The sequence below is a fragment of the Ursus arctos genome, unplaced genomic scaffold, assembly GCF_023065955.2.
Source record: "Ursus arctos isolate Adak ecotype North America unplaced genomic scaffold, UrsArc2.0 scaffold_2, whole genome shotgun sequence".
NCBI lineage: Eukaryota > Metazoa > Chordata > Mammalia > Carnivora > Ursidae > Ursus > Ursus arctos.
This window is the reverse complement of record NW_026622874.1, coordinates 26,596,287-26,622,770: the sequence shown is the minus strand read 5'-3', so window position 1 is coordinate 26,622,770 and position 26,484 is coordinate 26,596,287. Positions and strand designations below refer to the sequence as shown.

At 38.3% G+C, this 26,484-nt stretch overlaps 1 protein-coding gene and 1 pseudogene across 1 annotated transcript; both read left to right on the top strand.

Moving 5' to 3' along the window:
- Positions 1 to 16,966: 16,966 nt before the first annotated feature.
- Positions 16,967 to 17,414, top strand: LOC113262606 (60S ribosomal protein L39-like). Its single transcript, XM_026509029.2, has 2 exons — positions 16,967 to 17,073; positions 17,276 to 17,414. Exons 1-2 carry the CDS (start codon positions 16,967 to 16,969, stop codon positions 17,412 to 17,414), a joined length of 246 nt encoding a protein of 81 aa, XP_026364814.1.
- Positions 17,415 to 19,597: 2,183 nt separating this feature from the next.
- On the top strand, positions 19,598 to 19,700 carry LOC113263015 (small nucleolar RNA U3; annotated as a pseudogene).
- Positions 19,701 to 26,484: the final 6,784 nt, after the last annotated feature.

Genomic DNA, 26,484 nt, shown 5'->3' with positions numbered 1-26,484 from the left:
CCTCACTTCAGGCTCCCTTCTCTGTAGCCCATTTTGACACTGAACGAGTTTGCCTGTATATCTCAAAACACAGAAAACTCAAGTCAGGAAATATTTTATAATAAATACCCAGCTAATGAAAGTTAGTGTTTAGTTTATTATATAAACGAAACAATAAATTGGAGAATGTTTTGCTTCCCTTTAAGAAACCTAACACCCAAATCAGAAGTTAAACTTGATTCAACATGCTTTTTCCACAGTCTGTAATAACTTTTATCTTCACACCTAAGGAGTTACCAACATGAGATCCATTCATAAGTTTTCCCATGCACCCAACCCGTCAGATTTAATGATCCATTCAAAAAGAAGAGCTGAGGAGGAGACCCAGAGGGATTACATGAATTGTAACATCGCCGTGCTTTGAAGATGCGCTTGGAAGAGAGAAAGATTGCTTGGAAGGAAGATTGCTGAAGGTGGTACATTTCACCTTGCTCAAGAAAGATCACAGAAACAATGGTTTTTAATGTATTCAACTCAATCCATGTTATTGCTCTAGGGCAAACTTTGATTCTGACAACTAATTATAGATCTTTTTTTTCCTAATTATAGATCTTGAAAAAACTTATGTAACTATTAAATTAGAAGTGCAAAATAGCATCTTTAAATGTATTAGAATTGATCCATTTCTCAGCAGTTGGTGTTAAATTGTACCTGAAATCTCAGTGTTTAATTTTTGAAAATAATCACCTAAAATTGACATAACTCTAAAAGCATTTGTGCAAGCCTCCCATTCTACATACCACATGACAAGTTAAGTTTAAAGCTCAGAGTGACAGGTGGCTGGAAGGCAGGCACAGCTGATGGGGTGGTGATAATGGTGACAAAACTCTGGGGAAATGACCTGCGCATCACACTGAAGCAGGTGACTTGATGCCTGACGTCAGAGAAGGCTCTGGTGCAGCAAGGGTAGACTGGAAATCATGGACTCCTAATATCCAGCAGGCTGAGTAAGAAAACATGACCCTGAAATGCCTGGTCTGTAAACCCAAGCTAATTCTGCCCAATTCTTAAGGATATATGAAAATAGTTTGAAAAATTTTGTCTTTAAACCAATTGCCCTGCTTCCTAAATTCTAATTTGATTTAACTTGCTTACTGATGTTATGAATTGCCCAAGGCATCATTCTCATTTGCTGTCAGCTTGGAAACAAACAATTTGGAAATTAAATCCTAGTGCGTTTTTCCCTAATTATTTCATTATAATGGGAAAATCATCATTTAAATGTAAACACCTGGTCAAAAATCTTTCCAGTCTACCAGCATTAATATAGATAAATATCTGTAAAACTTGTTTGGTTTTTCCATTATTGTTTTTAATATAATATTTGCAATTTTGTTTCTGGAATAAATCACTAATTTTTCTGTTACAGGCAATATAACGCTGAGGAAAAGAATTGACAACTCACTAGACATGTTCCCTTGAATAAGTTTCTTAACCTTTCTTAGTTTCAAGTTTCTCATACATAAAATCAAGATAGTGTAGTGTGTAATAGTACTCAAAACTGTAACTACTAAATCTAGGTATTAGTGTGGTATCCTACCCTCGATCCCATAAGAGTCAAAAGCATAGAAAATCAAAAGGAATCTAAAGCATAGAACCATCTTCTACCCATAAACACTCGAGAGATTTGTTCTTGCAGTGACAAGCAAGAACCATTAAACTCTGTGGTTGTTAGCCTATAAATCCATAAACCCAAAGCTCTTTCTCACTATTGTCCAATCAGCAAAGATATCCACATTCAGATGTTTCTGATACCAAGTGTGTAAATCCTGAACTCCAATAACTAAAAATGTTATTAGAAAATGATTAGTTCTGGGGCACCTGGGTGGCACAGTCGTTAAGCGTCTGCCTTCGGCTCAGGGCGTGATCCCGGAGTTCTGGGATCAAGCCCCACATCAGGCTTCTTCCTCTCCCACTTCCCCTGCTTGTGTTCCCTCTCTCGCTGGCTGTCTCTGTCAAATAAATAAATAAAATCTTTTAAAAAAATGATTAGTTCTTCAAATTGGTGGTTCCCAGAGAAGAGGGGTGTGGGGAGATGGGCAAAATAGGTGAAGGGGATTAAGAGGAACAAACTTTGGGTTATAAAATAAGTCACAGAGATGAAAAGTACAGCCTAGGGAATATAGTCAGTAACACTGTAATAATGTATGGTGACTATACTTATCATGGTGAGTACTACGTAATATATAGAATTGTTGATTCACTATGCCCTACACCCGAAACCAATGTAACACTATATGTCAACTATACTTTAATAATAAATTTTTAAAAAAAAAGAAAATGACTAGTTCTTTTTTCTAAAGATAGTCCTCCTTTTCAGAGAAGGAAGGAAGGAAGATCTAAATATGAAAAGAAGGGGTTTCACCTGCAGAAGTCTGTTTAGTATGGGATAATTATGACCCCCAGGCCTTCCATAAAGTAAAAGATCACATGCTTTCAAGAACTCTTTGCTAGGATAATAGTCAAGATGGGCAGGGAAGGGTGAGCAAGTCGCCTGATTCTATTTTCCGGGATAGCTTCCGGTTTTCCTGAAGCTGTTGAAGCTAACCAGTTCCTGCTCTGGTACGATGACTTCCTGCAGCATCAGAGCTGGGAGCCATGAATCAATGCAGAGTAACCTGAGGAAATGCCCATCAGTAATTTGGTGTATCCATTTTTCCAAGTACTTCAGGACTACATTTCTGCAACATATTTAGCCTGTGGCAAAGAACAGGTCAGATCTTAATTTGTTGGGACTAGGGCAGGTTCAAGGTCTGAGACAGGATACACAAGAGAGCAGAATGTTCCTCATTCTTCTTCCAGAAAAATCCATGCGGCGTAGTATAAAGGTAAGGGAGGACTCGGGATGACTGAGGGAAAAGCAAAATGGAGAGAGAAAATAATCACTGGACAAAATTTGAAAAGTTTGTAAATTATGGATTTGTCAGGAAATGTATCTCTTACTTTTATATCTTTAAAGGGCATCCCCCCTTTCCTTAACCGAACCTGGATCTTTTGTGAGTTTTGCTTTTCCTGCAACCCTCTACATGTGAAGTTCTTCACTCACGTCCCAGGTACTGCAGGTCCGAGTGCATGGTAAGCACTCTGCCAGCCACCTCACACCCATCTCCGTTTCCATTTCATTTTCACCTTCACTCCACACCCTCCCCTCTCCTTTGACGTTCATGGCACCTGACCATACCAGAGACTAGCTGGATTTGTGCTAATCATGGGCCCCCTGACCTTGCGCCATGAAGAAAAGCCCACATTCTCCTGGCTCCGCACTACAGCTGCCAGGCCTCTGGTGATCTATCCTCTTCCAAGAAGAGCTACAGCTTTGAACCTCTTGCTTCCAGCTGATTCCAGTTTAGCTTCACTGTCCATGATTTTTGTGACTTATTTCTCTGTTTGTTGAGGATTTTAGCACCTGGCTTCCTGTTTTCCTAAGTCAGCGTCTTCTGTCTGAGGCCCGGGGTCTCTAGTCTCACAGCTCTTCCGTCTGTTCTACTATAATGACAGTAGTAATAAGTCAGTTTTTACCTAATTATAGCCCAATACAAATCTTTACAAGAACCTGGTAAGTAGATATTATCCCCCATCTATTGATGAGAAAACTGAGATGAAGAGTTTTTGTTGTTTTTGTTGTTTTTTTTTTTTTTAATTTTTGAGTTTGGACAGGTGCTAAGTAAGAAGCCGAGATATATTCCCAACTCTGCTCTCAAAAGCATGGGTTTTTTAAGATTTTATTTATTTATTTGACACAGAGAGAGAGAGTGTACAAGTTGGGTGGGCAGCAGAGGGAGAGGGAGAAGCAGACTCCCCGCTGAGCAGGGAGCCTGATGAGGGGGCTCGATCCCAGGACCCTGGGATCATGACCCGAGTTGAAGGCAGACACTTAACCAACTGAGCCACCCAGGCGCCCCAAAAGCAGATTTTTTTGGCAACTGAACTATGCTACCTCCCAATTATCTTTACCTCAATTTAAATTTGTTTTCTTCATTCCTAGTTCCTTGTAGCATAAATTTTATCATTGTCCCATCCAATTCACTTTCGAAATACTGAACTATGAAATTTGTAGTCTATCAACTTCTTCCCTTCCATCTGTCACTCATTCTGACTAAACCTCGCTTTCAAGCTCACAACTTTTAGTGACAACTCCCTGGTTTTCTCAGTTCTCCTTTACTTCCCTTCTACCTCATCCTGAATCTCACCAATAAAACAATCCAACTATATTTTCAGTCGTTCCCCACCCCCTTACCTCACATCACAACCAGTTTGCCGATCTCAACTGTCCTTTCTCTCCACTCCAGTCCCAGAGCGACAAGTATTGTTGAAAGGAGTATTTATTAAGTTAGTACATACTTAATGGACATTTAATTAGTCGCTGCTAGACAGCAGCTAATATGTTAGGATGAAGATAAACAAGCCTAACCTCAAGGAAGAACATACGGTCTGGCAGGAAAAGGCCCGCAAATAGTTAAGTACAATAAGTAGTATTTAAACAGTTTGCATTCAGTGGAGACAGATAAAGCTTCACTTAAGTCCAGGAAATATAAAACCACACTATTGGACGGTCATCTGTGACCACCGAAATCTCCCAGAAGACTGGCAGAAGTTTGGGGGAAAGGGAAAAAATAGTAAATCCTTTGTCAAAGTCCTACGTTACTATGTCGGTGAATGAAAATGAGGCAGTTAAGAGGTACAAGTTTAGGAGGAACAGACCTAAGGGTTACAGCGGCAATATTGGTGAGAATTATAGCAGGAGCCATCATTTTTCTTCTTCCAGCAACAATCTTGATTCTCCTTCGGGAATTCACCCTTCCACCACTCTCTGTCCAAGTTGGTCCGAATGCAGTGAATAAAAGAACTCTGACGAGAGCTACCTAAAAAGAGACTCTCTTTCAAGCTGAATTCAAACTTGAGCCACTGCAGTCATCTGACCATCACGTGAAGGCTGAGAATAAAACACAAGCATAACGTACCAGAGACAGAAAGTCAGAAACTGAGCCTAAAATTAAGCTGTACCTAAAATTAAGCTCCACTCAGGACCACTTTTTGGGTTCATGAACCATTAAATTCCTTTTTTTTTTCCCCATCCTCATGCAGTTTGAATTGCATTTTTCTATTACCTGCAACTGAAAGAGAACGACTATGACCAAGTCTAATAAGGAGAGTAGAAGAAGCCAGACCTAATTGAACGGTGTGTTTTTCCTGCATATACAAAAATTCAGAAAAGAGGTTAACAGCTTATACTCTTACAAGAAGACTGCCTGGATTTAAATTCCATATTTTTCACCTATTAGCTGTGTCATTTAGGACAAGTTACTTCTCTGTAATTGTTCCGTAAAATGTGAATAACAGCAGCTTCCACCTCATAAATTTGCTATGAGGATTAAGCAAGTTAAGCCCTTAGAACAATCTCAGTCTTATTTGTCAGATCAGGATAATCTGAGTATCACGAAGGTGTAGGGGGCAGAAGTGGAGGTGAGGATTTACAACAGAAAAAGTGAAAATGTATTCTTAGACAAACAAAACCATGGCATATGGAAAGCAAAGCAGGAGGAAAAATGAGATCCCAGGCTGGCAGGTGTGTCAGGGAGGGGGAATGCGGAATGAAGCTTCAAGGTATGAGAGCTTAGTAAGAGGATTGGGAAACATTTTAAGAAGTGTTGGTGTGATTTACAAATTGGTCTTTTATATCAAAGAGATAAAGCAATAAAGGTGGTTTTATTCATGTGATCCTGGTCTACACCTGGGCCATGGAAAACTCCAGCTACAGGTGGGTTATGTGGTCTGGGACAACATCACTGGTGTGCAGGCAAGGTAAGGCAAGGAGGGAGGAATGAATGCAAAAGTCAAGAAAGGAGCAGGGAACAGGTAGGGTGCTTGAAGGCTTTCTATCTCTAGCGTAGGAACAGGTCATGGATTTTCACGATGAGAGAATTCTATTTCTTTAAAAGCAGGACTGAACTGCTTCCCTTGTTAGCTGCAGTGAATCTTCCAGTCAGCTGACGGGGGAAGGAGGAGGTGGTTATAAGCATGTGTGTGTGCATGCCTGTGTGTGTGTGTGTGTCTGTGTGAGCTGAAGAAACACTCTTCTCTGAATAACACACGTACCAACTCATTCCTGATTTCAAATCTCATTTCCTTGTCACGAACAGGTATTAAAAAAAGGGAGAAAAAAGTCCACTTTACCTGCTACAATGCACAGACACTGTCAAGATTTACAATGTGATTAAAACATTTGAGGAAAAAAAAAAGAAATAAACAAAGATGACTATAAACTGTTTATCATAGCATTGTTTAAAAAAAAAACATTTGAGGGACTATGCATCAGATTCAAGGTATGATCTGACCATATCTGAATATTAACATGAATTACTCCAGATTTTTAAATTAATGAGCTACTTACACAACCATAACCACCTATACAAAGATGTTCTCTGTGGAAATACTAAAAACTGTGAGTACCCTAACTGCCCACCAATAAAGGAAGGGTTAAATTGATTATGGCATAACAAGTACATTTTTAGTTGTTTAAATGTGTTACAAGTATGAATTTCATAATTAAACATTTTTAATGTAAAATTACATAAATACTATTGTGTAGCAATACTGGAAAGAGTAAAGTGGATATGTATGCACTTACATGAAAAGATATTTAGGATGCAGAATTTTAAAATTTTAAAAAGCTACAAGTCGTATAGAATCTCATTTTTTAATAAATGTTTAAAATTCTATTATGTGTGTTATTCGTGTATCCTTAGAGAGAATTCTACAAGGTTACACACCAAACTGTTATCAGAAGTTATCTCTCAGGATTGGTAGTGGGTGTAAGCTAAGGACTGTTACTTCTTTAATACAGAATTTTTATATTATATGGATTTTATTACATATTTATTTCGTTGTAAAATGAAACTGGTAATAAACAAAAATGTAAAAGGATATTTAAATAATTGTTTTTAAATACTGTATTTTACAGTTTCTTTAAGATTTTGTTTATTTGAGAGAGAGAAAGAGAGAACACAAGCAGGAGGAGGGGCAGAGGAAGAGGGAGAAGCAGACTCCCTGCTGAGTGGGGACCGCCCCCCCTCCCCACGGGGCTTGATCCCAGGACCCTGAAATCATTACCTGAGCCCAAGGCAGATGCTTAACCGACTGAGCCACCCAGATGCCCCTTACAATTTTTTTTTAAGTAGGCTACTTGCCCAATGTGAGGCTTGAACTCATGACCCTGAGATCAAGAGTCACCAGTTCTACTGACTGAGCCAGCCTGGCGCCCCTAAAATACCTAAAATACTGTATTTTAAATCCTGTGAAGAGCCAGTTTTCAAGATAACGTGACTTGAAATGTCATTAACTCGATATTTTTTCTATGAATAAAATGAAATATTCACATTATGTCATAAGGTTATATGTAAGAATCAGAACAATATGATAGCATCAACCACGTAACTGAGAATCAGAATTCATGCATTAACTGCCAAGAGCATTTTCTGGATCTTTGATACAATTTAGAGACCCTTGAGAATGAACTAGAATGACTATATACCACTCTTCTCTTTAGCCATCAACCACTTTCCTCTCCCAAGCAAGTGTTGTTTACAAAAATTCATCTGTTTTGCTTTGGGGAATAACTAAGGACAAATTAAAAATGGTGTCCCTAACCAAAAAATCATAATAAAATTTGAATACTTGAATTCTCTAATAAGTTATTATTTTTAGGTTTAAAATTACAAATATTTTATTTAAATTCTATTTAGTTAACCTACAGTATAATATTAGTCTCAGGAGTACCATATAGTTATTCGACACTTCCATACAACACCCAGCGCTCATCACAGCAAGTGCTCGCCTTCATTCCCATCACCTGTTTAACCCTTCCCCACCCACCTCCCCCTGGGTAACCATCAGTTGGTTTAGAGTCTGTTTAAGAATTCTGGTTAAGAATCGGTGTCTTGGTTTTGCCTCTCTCTTTACACTTCAAAAATAAAAATTTAAGTTGACAACGTTACTTTCAAGTATACAACAGTGATTCAATAATTCTATATACTATGCAATGCTCACCGTAAGTGTAGTTACCATGTCACCATACATCATTACAACATTGACTATATTCCCTATGCTATACTTTTCATCAATAACTTCTATTTTTTTAATAACTTTATTTTGTTATATTAGTCACCATACAGTACATCCCCAGTTTTTGATGCAATGTTCCATGATTCATTATTTGCATATAACACCCAGTGCACCATGCAATATGTGCCCTCCTTAATACCCATCACTGGCCTATCCCAATCCCCCACTCCCCTCCCCTCAATAACTTTTAAAAGACTGTTTTCTTCTCCTAAAGTGCAAATAATTTGCCTTTGTACTATTTTTCAAATATGATAGTAGTGGTAAGTATTCTTCCAGCAATGATTATGAAATTAATCAACACTGGTAAAATCTATATTTTCTTATCAAATCAGTATAGAAAGTCTAAATGACTATGATGGTGTTATAATTAATAAATAAATAAATTTCTCTTTCTGATTGCAGCTTTAGCTGGGGATCTGTTTGATTATTAGAACATTGCCTTTTTTCCAACTCTCCTTATGGGCTTAACCCTGAACATATTAGATATGTAAATTGAAAATATAAGACTTTTATAAACAAAATAATTTTGCAAACTACAAACTTTATTCTCTTTGACGCTAGAGTGAATTAGTTGGAAACACTTTATTTAAGGAGAATTATGAGGAAGATTATTTTGTTCTAAGCTAATATTTTACACATACAAAACTACCTTTTTCTGCAGAAGTATCAGAAGAGCTTCATAAATAGTCTTAATCAGAAAGTGACTCAGAGACACTGAAATACAGAGTGGGAGATGATATATAATAAACTTTTTATGACACAGATTTCAGCTATATATTTGTATATAGCTTGAATAGTCTACCACAATGAAATTCCTTCCTCAAAACTGGGAATGAGAGCTCCATTTATTATTGAAAAGGGAAGTCAAATAAAAGCTGAATCTATGCTAGAAATAAAAGCATGTTATTCAGGGGCACCTGGCTGGCTCAGTCAGTAGAGCATGCAACTCTTGATCTCCGGGTTGTAAGTTCAAGTCCCACATTGGATGTGGAGATTACTTAAAAATAAAATCTTAAAAAAAAAAAAAGAAAAGAAAAAAGAAAGAGAAAAAAGCATGTTATCCAAAACATCACCTCAAAGTAGTAGGAAATTAAATTAGTTGTGATACAACATGGCAGGAGAGGGTCCCGGAAAAAGAAAAATTTGGTTATAGGTCCAGTTTGGGTTTGACACCAGCCTGTACTTTTTGTCTCACTGCAAAATTATTGTGTTGTGACTACATGGGAAAATGTTAGAAGGGATCGTGGTGAATATTAGTCGTGTTCCTTCTCAATAGAGAAACTTATCCTATGTTTTGAAAACTGCCCATCATATGAATCTTTGTTTCCCCCTGAATACAGAAACTAACAAGGCAGGAGGGTTGCCAGATTCAACAAATAAAAATACAGAGTGCCCAGCAGAATTTAAATTTCACATAAATAGAGAATAAAATTTTAGTATAAGTATGTCCCCCCAAGTTCTGCAAATGTTGAGCCTCCTGTATTTTGTTCAGCAACCCTAGAAGGCAAGACACTGGATTTCCTCCTGTACAGCTGGGATGTAAGACAGGATAGATTTGTGACCAAAGATTGACCAATTAGATGTACTAACTAGACCTTGAATCAGAAGCAGGAAGAGCGAGAATCCATGTAGTTAGTGGGGGGGGGGGTGATAGCGGTAGTAGCAGCAGCAGCATGTTTCCATGGTAACAAGGATGCTAGTGTGGCAGTGGTACCCAGCAGTGTAGCTCTGGCTTCCTGTGCCCAGTAGCACCAGCATCTCCACAGACAGATTCTAGGGGGTGATTTTGCTGCCTCATTTCCAAGTTCAAACTTTTAGAATTTTTGATGATTATTTAAGCTACCAATTTTCTTTTCTGTTGAAATTGCCCAGAATCACTTTTATATTGAGGGTTCAGTTCCAGACCATCATAATAAAGTGACTATCACAATAAAGTCAAATGAATTTTTTGGTTTCCCAGTGCATATAAAAGTTATGTTTATGCAGTACTGTAGTCTATTAAGAGTGCGAAAGTATTATGTCTAAAAAAATGTGCATACCTTAATTTAAAAATACATTATTGCTAAAAATGCTAACCATCACCTGAGCTTTCAGAGAGTCGTAACCGGCTTCCTGCCTCAATGCTTCTGGCTGCTGACTGATCAGGGTGGTGGGTACGGTAATTTCTTAAAATAAAACAACAGTGAAGTTTGCTGCAGCAATTGACTCTTCCTTTCACGAGCACACTCTCCGTAGCATGTGATGCTGTCTGATAACATTTTACCCACAGGAGAACTTCTTTCAAAATTGGAGTCGATTCTCTCAAACCCTGCCTCTGCTTTATCAATTAAGTTTATGTAATATTCTGAACCTTTGTTTTCATTTCAATAATCTTCACAGCATCTTCACCAGGAGATTAACTCTCAAGAAGCGACTTTCTTTGCTCATCTGTAAGGAGCAACTCTTCATCCATTCAAATGTTATCGAGAGGTTGTAGCAATTCACTCACATCTTGAGGGTCTACTTCCGATTCTAGTTCCCTGGCTATTTCCACCACATCTGTAGTCACTTCCTCCACTGAAGTCTTGAACTCCTCAAAATCATCCATGAGGTTGGAATCAACTTCTTCCATTTGTCCTCTTCTCGTGAATCACAAATGTTCTCCATGGCACCTAGAATAGTGAATCCTTTCCAAAAGGTTTTAAATTTATTTTGCCCCAAGCCATCCAAGGAAGCACTATCTGTAACAGCCCAAGCCTTATGAAATGTATTTCTTGATCCTAGCTAATAGGATCCAACAGTACGTTAAAAGGATTATCCATCACGACCAAGTGGGATTCATCCCTGGGATGCAAGGGTGGTTCAACATTAGCAAATCGATCAGTGTGATAGATCACATCAATAAGAGAAGAGACAAGAACCATATGATCCTTTCAATTGATGCAGAAAAAGCCTTTGACAAAATACAGCATCCTTTCCTGATTAAAACCCTTCAGAGTGTAGGGATAGAGGGTACATTCCTCAATCTCATAAAAACCATCTATGAAAAGCCTACAGCAAATATCATTCTCAATGGGGAAAAGCTGAAAGCCTTTCCCTTAAGATCAGGAACACAACAAGGATGCCCAGTCTCGCCACTATTGTTCAGCATAGTACTAGAAGTCCTTGCAACAGCAATCAGACAACAAAAAGGGATAAAAGGTATTCAAATCGGCAAAGAAGTCAAACTCTCTCTCTTCGCAGATGACAGGATACTCTATATGGAAAACCCAAAAGACTCCACCCCCAAATTACTAGAACTCAAAGAACAATTCAGTAATGCGGCAGGATAAAAAACCAATGCTCAGAAATCAGGTGCATTTCTATACAAGAACAATGAGGCTGGGGGCGCCTGGGTAGCGCAGTCGTTAAGCGTCTGCCTTCGGCTCAGGGCGTGATCCCAGAGTCCTGGGATCAAGTCCCATATCAGGCTCCTCCGCTGGGAGCCTGCTTCTTCCTCTCCCACTCCCCTGCTGTGTTCCCTCTCTCACTGGCTGTCTCTCTGTCAAATAAATAAATAAAAAATCTTAAAAAAAAAAAAAAGAACAATGAGGCTGAAGAAAGAGAAATTAGAGAATCGATTCCATTTAAAATAGCACCAAAAATCATACAATATCTCAGAATTAACTTAACCAGAGAGGTAAAGGATGTATATTCTAGAAACTACAGAACACTGATGAAAGACATTGAAGAAGACACAAAAAGATGGAAAAACATTCCATGCTCATGGATCAGAAGAATAAACATAGTTAATATGTCTATGCCACCCAGAGCAATCTACACTTTCAATGCCATCCCAATCAAAATACCAGAGGGGGCGCCTGGGTGGCACAGCGGTTGGGCGCCTGCCTTCGGCTCAGGGCATGATCCCGGCGTTCCGGGATCGAGCCCCACATCAGGCTCCTCCACTATGAGCCTGCTTCTTCCTCTCCCACTCCCCCTGCTTGTGTTCCCTCTCTCGCTGGCTGTCTCTATCTCTGTCAAATAAATAAATAAAACCTTTAAAAAAAAAAATACCAGTGACATTTTTCAAAGAGGTGGAACAAACAAGCCTAAAATTTCTGTGGAACCAGAAAAGACCCCAAATCACCAAGGAAATGTTGAAAAGGAAAAACAAAGCTGGAGGCATCACGTTGCCTGATTTCAAGCTATACTACAAAGCTGTGATCACCAAGACAGCATGGCACTGGCACAAAAACAGACACATAGACCAATGGAACAGTATAGAGAACCCAGGAATGGACCCTCGGCTCTCTGGTCAACTAATCTTTGACAAAGCAGGAAAAAACATCCAGTGGAAAAAAAGACAGTCTCTTCAAAAAATGGTGCTGGAAAAATTGGACAGCTATATGCAAAAGAATGAAACTTGACCAATCTCTCACACCATACACAAAGATAAGCTCCAAATGGATGAAAGACCTCGATGCGAGACAGGAATCCATCAAAATCCTAGAGGAGAACATAGGCTGTAACCTCTTCGACATCAGCCACAGCAACTTCTTTCATGACACATCTCCAAAGGCAAGAGAAACAAAAGAAAAAATGAACTTGTGGGACTTCATCAAGATAAAAAGTTTCTGCACAGCAAAGGAAACAGTCATCAAAATGAAGAGGCAGCCCACAGAATGGGAGAAGATATTTGCAAATGAAACTACAGATAAAAGGCTGGTATCCAAGATCTATAAAGAACCTCTCAAACTCAATACACAGGAAACAAATAAAGCAAAAAATGGCCAGAAGATATGAACAGACACTTTTCCAATGAAGACATACAAATGGCTGACACATGAAAAAATGTTCAAAATCATTAGCCATCGGGAAATTCAAATCAAAACCACATTGAGATACCACCTTATGCCAGTTAGAATGGCAAAAATTGACAAGGCAAGAAACAACAGATGTTGAAGAGGATGTGAAGAAAGGGGAACCCTCCTACATTGTTGGTGGGAATGCAAGTTGGTACAGCCACTCTGGAAAACCGTGTGGAGGTCCCTCAGGAAGTTAAAAATAGAGATACCCTATGACCCAGCAATTGCACTACTGGGTATTTACCCCAAAGATATAGACGTAGTGAAGAGAAGGGCCATATGCACCCCAATGTTCATAGCAGCATTGTCCACAATAGCTAAATTGTGGAAGGAGCCGAGATGTCCTTCAATAGATGACTGGATTAAGAAGATGTGGTCCATATATACAATGGAATATTATCCAGCCATCAAAAGAACAATTTCACAACATTTGCAGCAACATGGACGGGACTGGAGGAGATTATGCTAAGCAAAATAAGTCAAGCAAAGAAAGACAATTATTATATGGTTTCACTCATTTGTGGAACATAAGGAATAGCAGGAAGATCGGTAGGAGAAGGAAGGGAAGAATGAACGGGGGGTAAACAGAAGGGGGAATGAACCACGAGAGATTATGGACTCTGGGAAACAAACTGAGGGCTTCAGAGGGGAGGGGGCTGGGGGAATGGGATAGGCCGGTGATGGGTATTAAGGAGGGCACATATTGCATGGTGCACTGGGTGTTATACACAAACAATGAATCATGGAACACTACATCAGAAACTAAGGATGTACTGTATGGTGACTAACGTAATAAAAACTTTTTTTATTCAATGAGTCAAGGTATAGTACATGATTGGGTTTTGATACAATGTTCAATGATTCATCAGTTCAGTATAACACCCAGTTCTCATCACATCGCATGCCCTCCTTAATGCACAATTCTTAAGGGCCTTAGAATTTTCAGAACAGTAAATGAGCAATAGCTTCAACTTGAAGTCACCGGTGCATTTGACCCTAACAAGAGAGTCAGCCTGTCCTTTGAAGCCAGACACTGACTTCCCTCTAGCTCTGAAAGTCCTAGATGGCATCCTCTTCCAACAGAAGGCCATTTGGTCTACACTGAAAATCGACTATTTGGTGTAGCCATCTTCATTAATCGTCTTAGCTAGAACTTCTAGATAACTTGCTGCTTCCCTGTATGTGTTAAGCTAATGGAAACTTTTTTTCCTTAAACCTCATGAACTAACCTTTGCTAGCTTCAAACTTTTTTTTTCCTGCAGCTTCTTCACCTCTCCCAGCCTTCATAGAATTGGAGAGGGAAGAGATGGGGGAACGGTCTGTCAGTGGAGCAGTCAGAACATACACATTTATCAACTAAGTTCACAGTCTAACATGGGCACAGGGCACCCCAAGACAGTTAGAAGAGTACCATCAAAGGTCACTGATCACAGTTCATCATCACAAATAATAATGAAAAAGTGCGAAATATTGTGAGCATTACCAAAATGTGACACAGACACACGAAGTGAGCAAATGCTGTTGGAAAATGGTGCTGATAGACTTGCTGGATGCAGGGTTGCCACAAGCCTTCAATTTGTAGAAAATAGGGTATCTGCACAGCACAATATAAAGTGCAATAAAATGAGGTATGCCTGTATAAAAACCCTATTTAAGATCAGGAGAGAATGACTGGAGAGGGAGAAAAAAGAACCTAAGCATTCAAACAATAAATCTCCAGGCATCCTCTTGAGGACAATACAATCTTCACTTCCTCCCAAGTGCTGCAGAACACAGTGTTAGAGCTTGGACTCCAAACTAATGTCCCCTGGGTTCAGAGCCCAACTCTGCCACTTACTACCTAAATGACCTTGAGCCAGTTACTTAATTTTTCTGTGGATCAGAGAAGTTCCTGTTTCTGTAAGATGAACCTAATAATGTCTATCTCATAAAATTGTTTTGAATTTTAAATGAGTTAATATTTATAATAAGGACTGGCACATGGAAAGCACTACATACTTGTTTTAAAAACAAAAAACAAAAAGCAGGGCACCTGGGTAGCTCAGTCTGGTTAAGTGTCTGCTTTCAGGTCAGGTCATGATCTCAGGGCCGTGGGATCGAGCCCCACACCAGGCTCCCTGCTCAGTGGGGAGTCTGCTCCTCCCTCTCCCTCTGCCATTCCCCCCACTTGTGCTCTCTGTCTCTATCAATAAATAAAATCTTAAAAAAAAAAAAAAAAGCAATCACCATTCACAATCCCAAGTTGTACTCAGAGGCAAAAATAGTTCATGGTAATTACCATATTGATTCCCTCATCCAGGGGCTAGAAAAGGGCTTCAAAGAAGCCTTTTGTGTGTAATAAACCTTTTGTGTGTAATAAAGCCTTTTGTGTGTAATACTTTTTCTGACATGTCCTAGTCATGTCAGACTAGGAAGTCTTGTGAGACATGACTAGGACATGTCAGAAAAAGTATAACATTCTGGATATTAGCACTGAGACCCCCAGCATTGCATTAACAAGCTAGTGATTTTGGTGGGCCTTACCTAAAAGTGAAATAGGTAAGATTTAGGAATCTATACACCATAAAAACATCACCCACCTAGCTTGTTATGGTCTCATAGAGTTACTTATTAACAAACAAGGCAGCAAAGGTGCCTACAGAATGATCACATAGCTAAAACACCATTAGCAGATTATGAAGGAGACTTTATTTGATTAATCAATTGGTATTTCAGGTCCTGGAGTAACATCGCACAGGATTTGGAATTTTTAGTAGAATCCAAGATAAGAAGAGAAAGTAGAGGGAAGTATGATGTTAAGGTCAAGAGCAACAGAGGAGAGAACAGACCAAATGAGAATAGAGAAGGGGACAGGGAGGAGAAGGACACCTCCAACTGACAAATTACTTTTTTTTCCCCAACTAACAAATTACTTTTTATTGACCCATTTAATTATTGCTTACTGTCTCCTCGATACCATAATTTTATCTAGAACCTGTCCTAAGACCAAAAAAATAATGCAAACTTACAAAATAGACCAAAAATGAGATAAATGTAAGCCTAGAGTCAGTGCTGATCCTCCTTATATTTCTTTAATCAATGTGCTGAAAAAGCAAGAGACTCCAAAAACCACTGGCATAAACTAGAATCAAATGGAACCACAGAAAAAGATAGCACTAACACCAAATCCAGAAACATATGTAAGAAATGGAAACAGCTTTCTTCTATTAGCAGTTAGCTCTGGAAATTCCTTGAAGATGACACTAAATTTTAAACTATGTTGATAAGCAGCCTGGCATGAAGGTGAGGTCCCAAAGGACTATACATAGTCAAGGGAATAGGAACAGAGGTACTAAATTCTTCCTAATACTCCATTAGACTTACTACAGTGCCTGGTACCCAAAAGATGTAAACTATTCCGCTAGGTATTTGGCAAACTGATTCTGCTCAAAGCTCTCCATTCCATCAGTGGTTGAATTTAAGTTGAGAATCAAAACAATGTGTTTACAGTTTTTCAAATACTCTATTGGAGGAAAAGGGGATCTGTAGTTGTATATGCAGTTTATGCCATGCTGCTAATACTTTCTTTGAAGACTTTCATTTATTTTCAAGGTTTTGGCTTAGTTGGTATCCCAATATGAGACTTCTGGGCAATTAGTAAACAAAGCAATCTACTCATAAGATTAACAGCTCAAGTCCTTCCTTAAAGGAGAAATTAAAAAGTACCAAGTCAATGAGAAAGGTGATAATGAACAGCCCTCTTAACCACCTTTTCCTTTTTAGAAATAACCGTCCTCATGAGAGCAAAAGGTGGAAGATGAACTTGGATTCCAGAAATAAAGAAATTATTGTGTCAGATCAAACCTGACAAGAAGAAATTAGGGAAAGAAAATATATGAAGAAATAATGGCTGAGATTTTTCCAGAATTAAAAAAAAAAAAAAAAGCATCACTGCTCCTTTTCTCCACCATCATGGTGTATGTGGTTGACTGTTCCTTGTCATGTCCTCTCACAAGACTTCCAGGATCAATCGATTCCTGGCCAAGAAACAGAAGCAGAATCATTCCATTCCCCAGTGGATTTGGATGAAAACTGGTAATAAAATCAGGTCCATGGGGCACCTCAGTGGCTCTGTTGGTTGAGCATCTTGGTTTCGGCTCAGGTCATGATTTCATGGGTCCCAAGATCAGGCCCCGTGTCAGACTCCATGCTCAGCAGGGAGTCTGCTTGAGATTCTTTCCCTCTGCCCCTCCCCCTGCTTGCTCTCTTGCTCTAAAAATAAATACATAAATCTTTTAAAAAAAAATCAGGTACAACTCCAAAAGGAGGCATTGGAGAGGAACGAAGCTGGGTCTACAAGGGATCACACAGGAGACAGCACACACATCTATGCTGCATGAAGTTCACGTGCTTGTATCCTATCACTCTGTCAACATCACAACTACCTGAACAATAGACATGTTTTATTGGCGAAATGATGTTTCTGTGTTACTATGCGTCTGCACCAGTAGGTTGGTTCAGGAATCAATATGTGAGAGTTTTGTTTAGAAAAAAAAATTGCTATTTAGATTCAGGAACCCAAATGAATTCAAGTAGAATAAGTAAAAAGAAATCCATATATAGTGTATGTTAGTAAAAATGAGGACATCAAAGACAAAGAGAAACTAAAGTAGCAAAGAAATAGAAAAGTAAAAAGAAATGCATGTACATTTATGAAGCTATGCAATATACTAACGAGGGGAAGCTATTCACTTGAGGTCTTTGTGAATGATGCACTTGAGAACTGAACAATACTTGTTCCGATCAGGGTTATGTGACATCCCAGTGTCTACAAAAAGTGATGAGTAACCCGTCAATGATTGTACCCATTGACAACAATGAAAGCCATAGATATTTTACATTTCTCTATTTCTATTTATACATAAATATTATATTTAAAATGCTAAGATAAAGCAACTTTCAATGCAGAAATTTATATCCAAAGAAACTATCTTTCAATGTCAAGTCTGAAACAAAGAGGTTTTCAAAAAAGTGGTAAATAAAAACTAAGAAAGATTAGCACAAATAAGCTTTGCTAAGAATCTTGAAAGGATGAAGGAATGAAAGAGAATAATCTGAGAATAATACTACGGTCTAGTATTCCATGAATGATATAAGCAAAAGGAGAAAAGAAAGAAATGCTACATCTAGGTAAACTAACCAACTGGACCATCTAAAACAATAATAAAAATGTCTAATGTATGAGACGAAAATTTTGGATAAGAATTTCATGAATTGAGAGAAGCATGATTTGCAGTACAGAATTCTAAGTTCTCTTTTTTGATTGAAAAGATGGTTGAAAAATTAATTAATGTTAGAACTTATTAACCATTAAAAAGAAACTTCTTAACCATATTAGTAATTACAAAAAGAAGATAAGTAGAAAAGAGTAACTTACAAATTAATAGAAAAAAAAAGAATTGGGGGGAATAGAGAATTTTAAAAATATGAAAAGGGACATTGGGTATTCTTTCCTGCTTTGTCAAAGATTAATTGACCACATAATTGTGGGCTTATCTCTGGATTTTCTGTTCTGTTCTATTGATCTATGTGTCTATCTTTGTGCCAGTACCGTACTATCTTGATCACTACAGCTTTGTAGTATAATTTGAAGTCCAGAATTGTGATGCCTCCACCTTTGCTTTTCTTTTTCAAGGCTGCTTTGGCTATTCACCAAAGAGTGACACCAAGGGTCTTTGGTGGTTCCATACAAATTTTAGAATTATTTGTTCTAGCTCTGTGAAAAATGCTGGTGGTATTTTGATAGGGATTGAATTAAATGTGTAGATTGCTTTGGTAGTATGAACATTTTAACAATATTTGTTCTTCTAATCCATAAGCATGGAATGTCTTTCCATTTTTTTGTGTCATCTTCAATTTCTTTCATCAGTGTTTTATTCAACATTCAGAGTACAGATCTTTCACATCTTTGGTTAGGTGTATTCCTAGGTATCTTATGGTTTTTGGTACAATTGTAAATGGGGTTAATTCCTTGATTTCTCTTTCTGCTGCTTCATAATTGGCATATAGAAATGCAACAGATTTCTGTACATTGTTTTTATATCCTGCAACTATACTGAATTTGTGTACCAGGTTTTTTTTTAAGATTTTTATTTTTATTGGAGAGAGAGAGAGCACCCATACAAGCAGGGGGAGGAGCACAGGGAGAGAGACAAGCAGACTCCCTGCTGAGTGAGGACCCTGACATGGGGCTCAACCCCAGAACCCTGAGATGATGACCTCAGCCAAAATCAGACACTTAACTGACTGAGCCACCCAGGGTCCCTGAATTTCTGTATCAGTTCTATAATACCAAGAGAAGATGGAGATTATAAAGCAAAAAGCATTGTTAGAAGCTTATTACTATTGAGAAAATGTTCAATTCCCCTGTTATAGAGATCTAAACTGAAATATACCTAGTAATTTAACTTCAAAATACATAAAGCAAAAACTCCTGACCTACAAGAAAAAACTGACAAATTTTTACATTATAGCAGAAGTAACACTTCTTTCTCAGTAAGTAATTAATCCATCAGATAAAGCATCAAAAAGGATAGGGATTTGAACTCATGATTTAAAAGTTTTATATAATGAAGACTATACTTTCAGGGATCATTTCTATAGTTTGTTACTAGAGAAGTTTCTCTAAAAGTTAAAAATTGAGCTACCCTATGATCCAGCCATTGCACTACTGGGTGTTTACCCCAAAGATACATACGTAGTGAAGAGAAGGGCCATATGCACCCCAACGTTCATAGCAGCAATGTCCACAATAGCTAAATCGTGGAAGGAGCCGAGATGCTCTTCAACAGATGACTGGATTAAGAAGTTGTGGTCCATATATACAATGGAATATTACTCAGCTATCAGAAAGAACGAGTTCTCAACATTTGCTACAACATGGACGGCACTGGAGGAGATAATGCTAAGTGAAATAAGTCAAGCAGAGAAAGACAACTATCATATGATTTCTCTCATCTATGGAACATAAGAACTAGGAGGATCGGTAGGGGAAGAAAGGGATAAAGAAAGGGGGGGTAATCAGAAGGGGGAATGAAACATGAGAGACTATGGACTATGAGAAACAAACTGAGGGCCTCAGAGGGGAGGGGGGTGGGGGAATGGGATAGACCAGTGATGGGTAGTAAGGAGGGCACGTATTGCATGGTGCACTGGGTGTAATACACAACTAATGAATCATCGAGCCTTACATCAGAAACCGGGGATGTACTGTATGGTGACTAACATAATATAATAAAAAATCATTAAAAAAAATAATAAAATAAAAAATAAAAAAAATAAAAGTTTTATATAATGGATATGTATAGAACTCCAACGCCCACACTGGAGCATACACACGTTCCACAAACACATTTATGAAAATTTACCTCACTCTTGGTCATAAAATAGGTTTGAAAATATATGTATTTTAGACATGATACCTTCTGATCAAATAAAAATTATAATTAAATCACCAAAGACAATATTTTAAAACATTTGAAAAAAGGAAATGTACTAATAATAACCTAATAGTCAGAAAATGAATCATAATGGAATTTAGGAAATACTAAAATGATTTTTAAATTGAGCATAGATACAGGCACACACTCTTGCGCAATTCAGGTAAAGTGGTAGACAAAAATTTATATACTTATATGCTAGCATTAGCAAAGAAAAAATGTTGGAGCACCTGGCTGGCTCAGTGGTTGAGCGTCTGACTCTTGATTTCAGTTCAGGTCATGATCTCAGGGTCGTGGACTCGAGCCCCACATCAGCCTCTGTGCTTGGCAACGAGTCTAATTGAGAGTCTCTCTCCTTCTGCCCCTCCCCCTGCTTGCACGTGCACTCTCTCTAATAAATAAAATCTTTAAAAAAAAGAAAAAAATGCTAAAAATTAATGAGCTAAGCATCTAACTTAACGAGTTAGAAGAATAAGCCCAAAGAGAGCAGAAGAAAGGAAATACTAAAGGTAAGACATTAGAAAGGATAAATGTAGCCCAAAATTGTTTCTTCAAGGACTAAAAACATGGACACACTTCTGGCAACACTAAGCTAGAAAAAAAGGAGAAAAATCACAATATTAACAGTGAAAACCATACATGCAACAAAGATTTAAAAGATGAGAGATTATTAACAACTTTATGCCAGTAAATTTGAACATTTGGGGATAGACAAAGTCCTCAAAAAAAAAAAAAATTACAGAGTGAACTAATGAAAAGATGAAAATACCTGAACAGACCTATAGACACTATATACATGTAAACAATGTTTCATATATACTCCCACTTAGAAATGAGATCTAAAGTAATAGGGACCAAATCTTCAGGAGAAAAGTGGGATTTGACATGAATATACATATTGGGTATCACATAGACGGGTGGAAGAAAAACAAGGAAGATGACTCGAGAAAAGGAAAGACCTGGAAGAGGAAATGAGTACAGTGTACTTGTTTTTGTGACAGTGAGGAAAAAGGACTGCCTAGGACAGAGAATATATTTTGGAAGGTATTTCTAAATAATGATGAAAAGATAGGAAAGGGCCAGCTCATGAAAGTACTTAAAAGCCAAAAGAAGAGTTTAGAAAAGATTCCAGGAAAAAAGTGAACCATTTAATTAATATTTTTAGAAGCAATTCATGGCAGCAGGGTGTGAGAGAGGAGCCTAGATTTAGGCCAGTGATATGATGGATGGAATGATATTAAGTAATTAGGCATGAGATATGAAATCTAGTCTATCTCCTCCAACCCATTTGAAGTTAAAGATATCCATTTCTCAGTCAATGGTAACATTTATTTAATGTGTATGGGTGTGATATTACATGCCAGAAACCAAGCTTTCACAGGGTTATTTTATGTAATTCTCACATGGCACTATGGTGGTAGGTAGTCATTATCATCTTGATTACACGTACTAAGAGAGGCTAAGTAACTTTCCCAAGTGTTCTTATGTAGTAAGAAGTAGAATCAGAATTTGACCATACAGAGTCCAACTCCAAAGTCTAAGTTCTTAAATAGTAACATGGAGACAGTTTCCTCTTAGAACAGCTCACCATAACACCCCCTTTAATTATATCTTATTTTCTTCTCTGACCTTAGGTTATTTTAATTATCTAAATGCTTGAAAATAATATAAATGCTTAAAAATGCGATGACTTCATAGCTTCTAATATAGACTATCTTTATTAAGCAGTGTCTTATCAATAAGGTTACCAACATATATTCTTTCATGAGACTAGCATAAAAACAATAACGTATCTAGTTGTCTTTAATCAATTCTCTTATTCTAATGTATTTAGAAACCCTTTCTGAACTCAATATTAATGAAAAAGTCCTGTGTTCAAATACTGTGTAAGTCCAGCAAGAAAATGTTAGCCAGGCCTCTACTCATTCTTCCATCTGCCCCCATGATTCATAATTCACCTCTTCTCTGTTCTTCACTCTGGTGAAATCCATAAGAACAAGACATACTTTGTGGATTATGTAAACACTTCTCTTCTACTCAGTCATTACACAGTTAGAACCATATACACAAGTAAAAGAAGTCCCCTCTCTATTAGCTCATTGACAAAAGCTTACATGTACTGACTATACCTCTGACCCAGGGGCCCTCCACCAAGGGTGATCCTGACCCCTAATGGGCAGTTGGCAATGTCCTGAGACATTTCAGTTCCCACTGAATGGGACTAGGGGGTGCCTCTGGCATTTCCTCGGGGGAGGCCAGGAATGCTGCTAGCCCTCCTGCAATGCACAAAGGAGCCCCTCACAATGAGAATTATTCAACCTGACATGTCAGTAGTGCCAAAGGTGAGAAACCCTACACCCAGTTCCCACACTGAGCACAGAAAGCTGTTTTGCTCAGGAAGGTATTAAACACAAATCCAGAGACAGAGGAGGAGTCAGGAACAAAGGTAGGACTTACTTTAGAAACAAGACTTAGAACAGAAAGCCACTTCAGATGTTGTGGCATAGTCTTATCTTACTTATAAACGGATTTGTGAATGTTCATTTTGTATTGATGATTCATTTATACAAAGTGCAGATTCAAGAACCAGACTCCCTTGGTTTGAATCCAAACTCTGCCACTTACTAGCTTTGTAATATTGACCAACTTATTTTCTATTCCTCCGTTTCAACACCTGTAAAATGAAAATAATAATAACATATCTCCCTCCCCAGGTGTCTGTGAAGAGGAGAGGAGTTAATAATTGCAAAGTACTTAACAACTGTATCAAGTGTATACCAAGTGCTAGGTACATGTTAGCAGATATCGCTTCTACAACTCATCTTTCTAGAAACCACAATATGAAAGTCGGCGATGTAGGACAACTTTGTTGTAGGTATCAAAGTCTGTAAGAAAAAGACTCTATTCTTTCATAAGCAAAGTAAATTATATACACATGAGAAATGTTCAGTCTGCAACAGCCTGAGAAACTACCCTTTCACTTTTTGTACTTCTTCACTGGGAAGAAATTGGCACACTCTTTTCAAGTTTTAACCTCTCTAAAATTGGCTTATCATCACCGGTGCCCCGCTGCTGCCGTCCGCTGTGTTGCAGTCATGCGGCAGTTACCCTTGACGGCGTGTCCACACAGGTGGTTGTTATTCCTGGTGAGAGGACTGAATGACTGCAACTCCTGAATGTTTCCATCAATAACCCAATTAAGGGCCTTTGGAGGAGAGAATATAGACTCTGATTGGCATCTAAAAACCTTTCTGTGGCACCTTCTGGTAAGATCAGGAAAGCAACAATATCTGCAGCAGAATAGAAGGAAATCCTAGTGACAAGTAAAACACTCTTTTAAGAAGTGTGTGTATGGGGCACTTGGGTGCTTCAGTTGATTAAGCGTCAGACTCTTGATTTCAGCTCAGGTCATGATCTCAGGGTGATGAGATCAAGCCCTGCTTGAATTTCCTGCTAAGCACGGAGTCAGCTTGAGGATTCTCTCCCTGCCCCCCTACCTCGAAATGAAAGAAGAAAGGAAGGGAGGGAGGAATCTGAAAGACTTCTTCCATCAGTATGAAATAAAATTCTATTTTTAAAAGCATTTATTTGCAGTGTTTTTTCTTTTCTAATGCAACAAAAATACTGGCACATCTTACAGATGATGGCATCTTAGAGTTGACGAGTGACTGTAATTAGAGCAACCATCTTTCTCAGTACCTGGAACAAGTATGCAACCAAATCCGAAGGCTTTCTCAATGGTCAGTGTCAGAAAATCAAAGAGAAAACGTGCACCTAACACCACTGAAAATGAGTTACCAGAAATATCAATTACAGATCTAGTAGAATTGACACTATAATTAAGAATATTAATTCTTAAGAATATTATGAGGATCTAAGGTACAGTATGGTCACTACAGTTAAAAATACTGCATTAAGGGGCGCCTGGGTGGCTCAGTCGTTAAGCGTCTGTCTTCAGCTCAGGGTGTGATCCCGGGGTCCTGGGATCGAGCCCCACATCGGGCTCCCTGCTCCACTGGAGCCTGCTTCTTCCTCTCCCATTCCCCCTGCTTATGTTCCCTCTCTCGCTGGCTATCTCTCTCTCTCTGTCAAATAAATAAATAAAAATCTTTAAAATAAAAAAAAAATACTGCATTAAATACTTGAAATTTGCTGAGAGTAGGTCCTAAGCATTCTCACCAAAAAAAAAAAAAAAAAAGTAATTATGAGGGGATAGATTGTAGTAATCATTCAATGCATACTTATCAAATCATAATATCACACACTTTAAATACATTTCAATTCTATTTGTCCGTTAGACCTCAATAAATCAAGTGGGGGGATCCTAATTTAACCCACAACTGCCTTCATGATCTGATGTCTGATCTGATATTTGCATCCTGTGTCCATCCGCTCTGGGCAATATACACCTTATATTCCCTTATATTCTGTGCCTCGGACACACTGAACTCATGTCAGCCCTAGCCCTTGATACTAATTATTCACTCCACAGAGAATTTTATACCCCACAAATTCCCACAACTGGTTCCTTCTACTCCAGATTCTCAGCTGAAATTCTATTTCCTCTAAGAAAATATATGTGATCCAAAATAACCCTCATCCCACTTCTCCATCTCAGCTTGTCTTCATGTTCCTGTGTCACTTGCTTCTGTTTGAATTTATCTGTAATACGTCTGCTTTGCCTCCCACCCCACATATGTACTCAGATTGAGTATAATTCCAAGTAGGCAGCGTTCTCATCCATTTCTGCAGCTGTAACTTAGTTCTAAAATTGTTCCTGGCATCCAGTGGGACCTTTTGTTTGAATAAGTGAAAACTCACAGCCACTTAATGAGGCGGGTGATGGCGTACTTGTTTTACAATTGGAAATTCAGACTTAGAACCCTTGGCTCAAACGCTCGACTGGTTAAGTAAACAGGATTTCAAATCCAGGTCTGTTGTCCGTAAAATTGTACTCTCTTCCTAGGTCAGGAAATGACTCTTCTTAAGCAGTGGTAAATGGAGAAGACATACCACTCGGATGCATCAAATGTATCTGCTAAGATATTTTCAAGTCAAGATCCTTAGTGGCAAAAAGAAATAATAATTTTTAAAAGAATATTATTTTACATGTGATTTTAGTTTAGAACTACTTGCCTTTATACATGTTTGCAATAGTTTCCCTCTCCTCTTTGCTTGGTTAACGTCTACTTGTCCTTCAGAGTTCAGCTTTGATGTCATCTCCTCCTGGCTACATAGTCTGATTTCCTGGACCTGGGCTAGGTGCCCATCTTACGTTCACCTAGAGCACCCTGGAAATGAATCCTGTTATTACTCTGTACGGTGGTTACCTGTTCATTTGCCTAAAGTCCTTGAAGGGACAGAGTCTTGATCACTGCTGTGATGCCAGCACCTACTACAGTGTCTAGCATTTATTTAGATTATACATATATATATACAGCAAGCGCTCGAAACGTACTTGTTTAACCTAATACACCATGGTCCTTTAATGGAAATGTTAAAAAAAAAATACCTGTCCACACTTATTAGCAAAATAATCACAATATCATTCCATCAACAAATATTTATTTTTCTGGGCATTGAGGTTACAAAAGTAGACAAGGCAAGCAAACTCTCTATCCCCAGACATTGCAACTATCAAATACAGAGATCTGTAGTGTATTAGGTTAGATGGTGGTAAGTTTTATGAAGAAAAATAAAGTAGCCTAAGGGGGGGAAGGCAGGAAGTAGTCTATGGCTGTTACTTTACATGGAGCGGCCTCACCTTAAAAGAGTGGGGAGACCGGCCAAGCAAGTGTCTGAATAAGAAATACACTAGGAAACAAAATACACACACACACACACACACACACACACACACACACACTAGGCAGACACTAAGCCATGACTTAGAAGAGGAAATTCAGTAGATTTCCAGATTAGTGGCTGGAGCAGAACATTCAAGGGGCAAAATGCTAGGAAATGAGATTTTAAGAGTAGCCTGGTCTGGTGATGGCTTTAAGTCATTGGGTACTATTCAG

Coding starts and splice junctions, on each gene's coding strand:
- LOC113262606 (XM_026509029.2), top strand. CDS start 16,967: ATGTCCTCTCACAAGACTTCCAGGATCAATCGATTCCTGGCCAAGAAA. Junction 17,074..17,275: donor AAAACTGGTAATAAAATCAG/GTCCATGGGGCA, acceptor AAAAAAAATCAG/GTACAACTCCAAAAGGAGGC.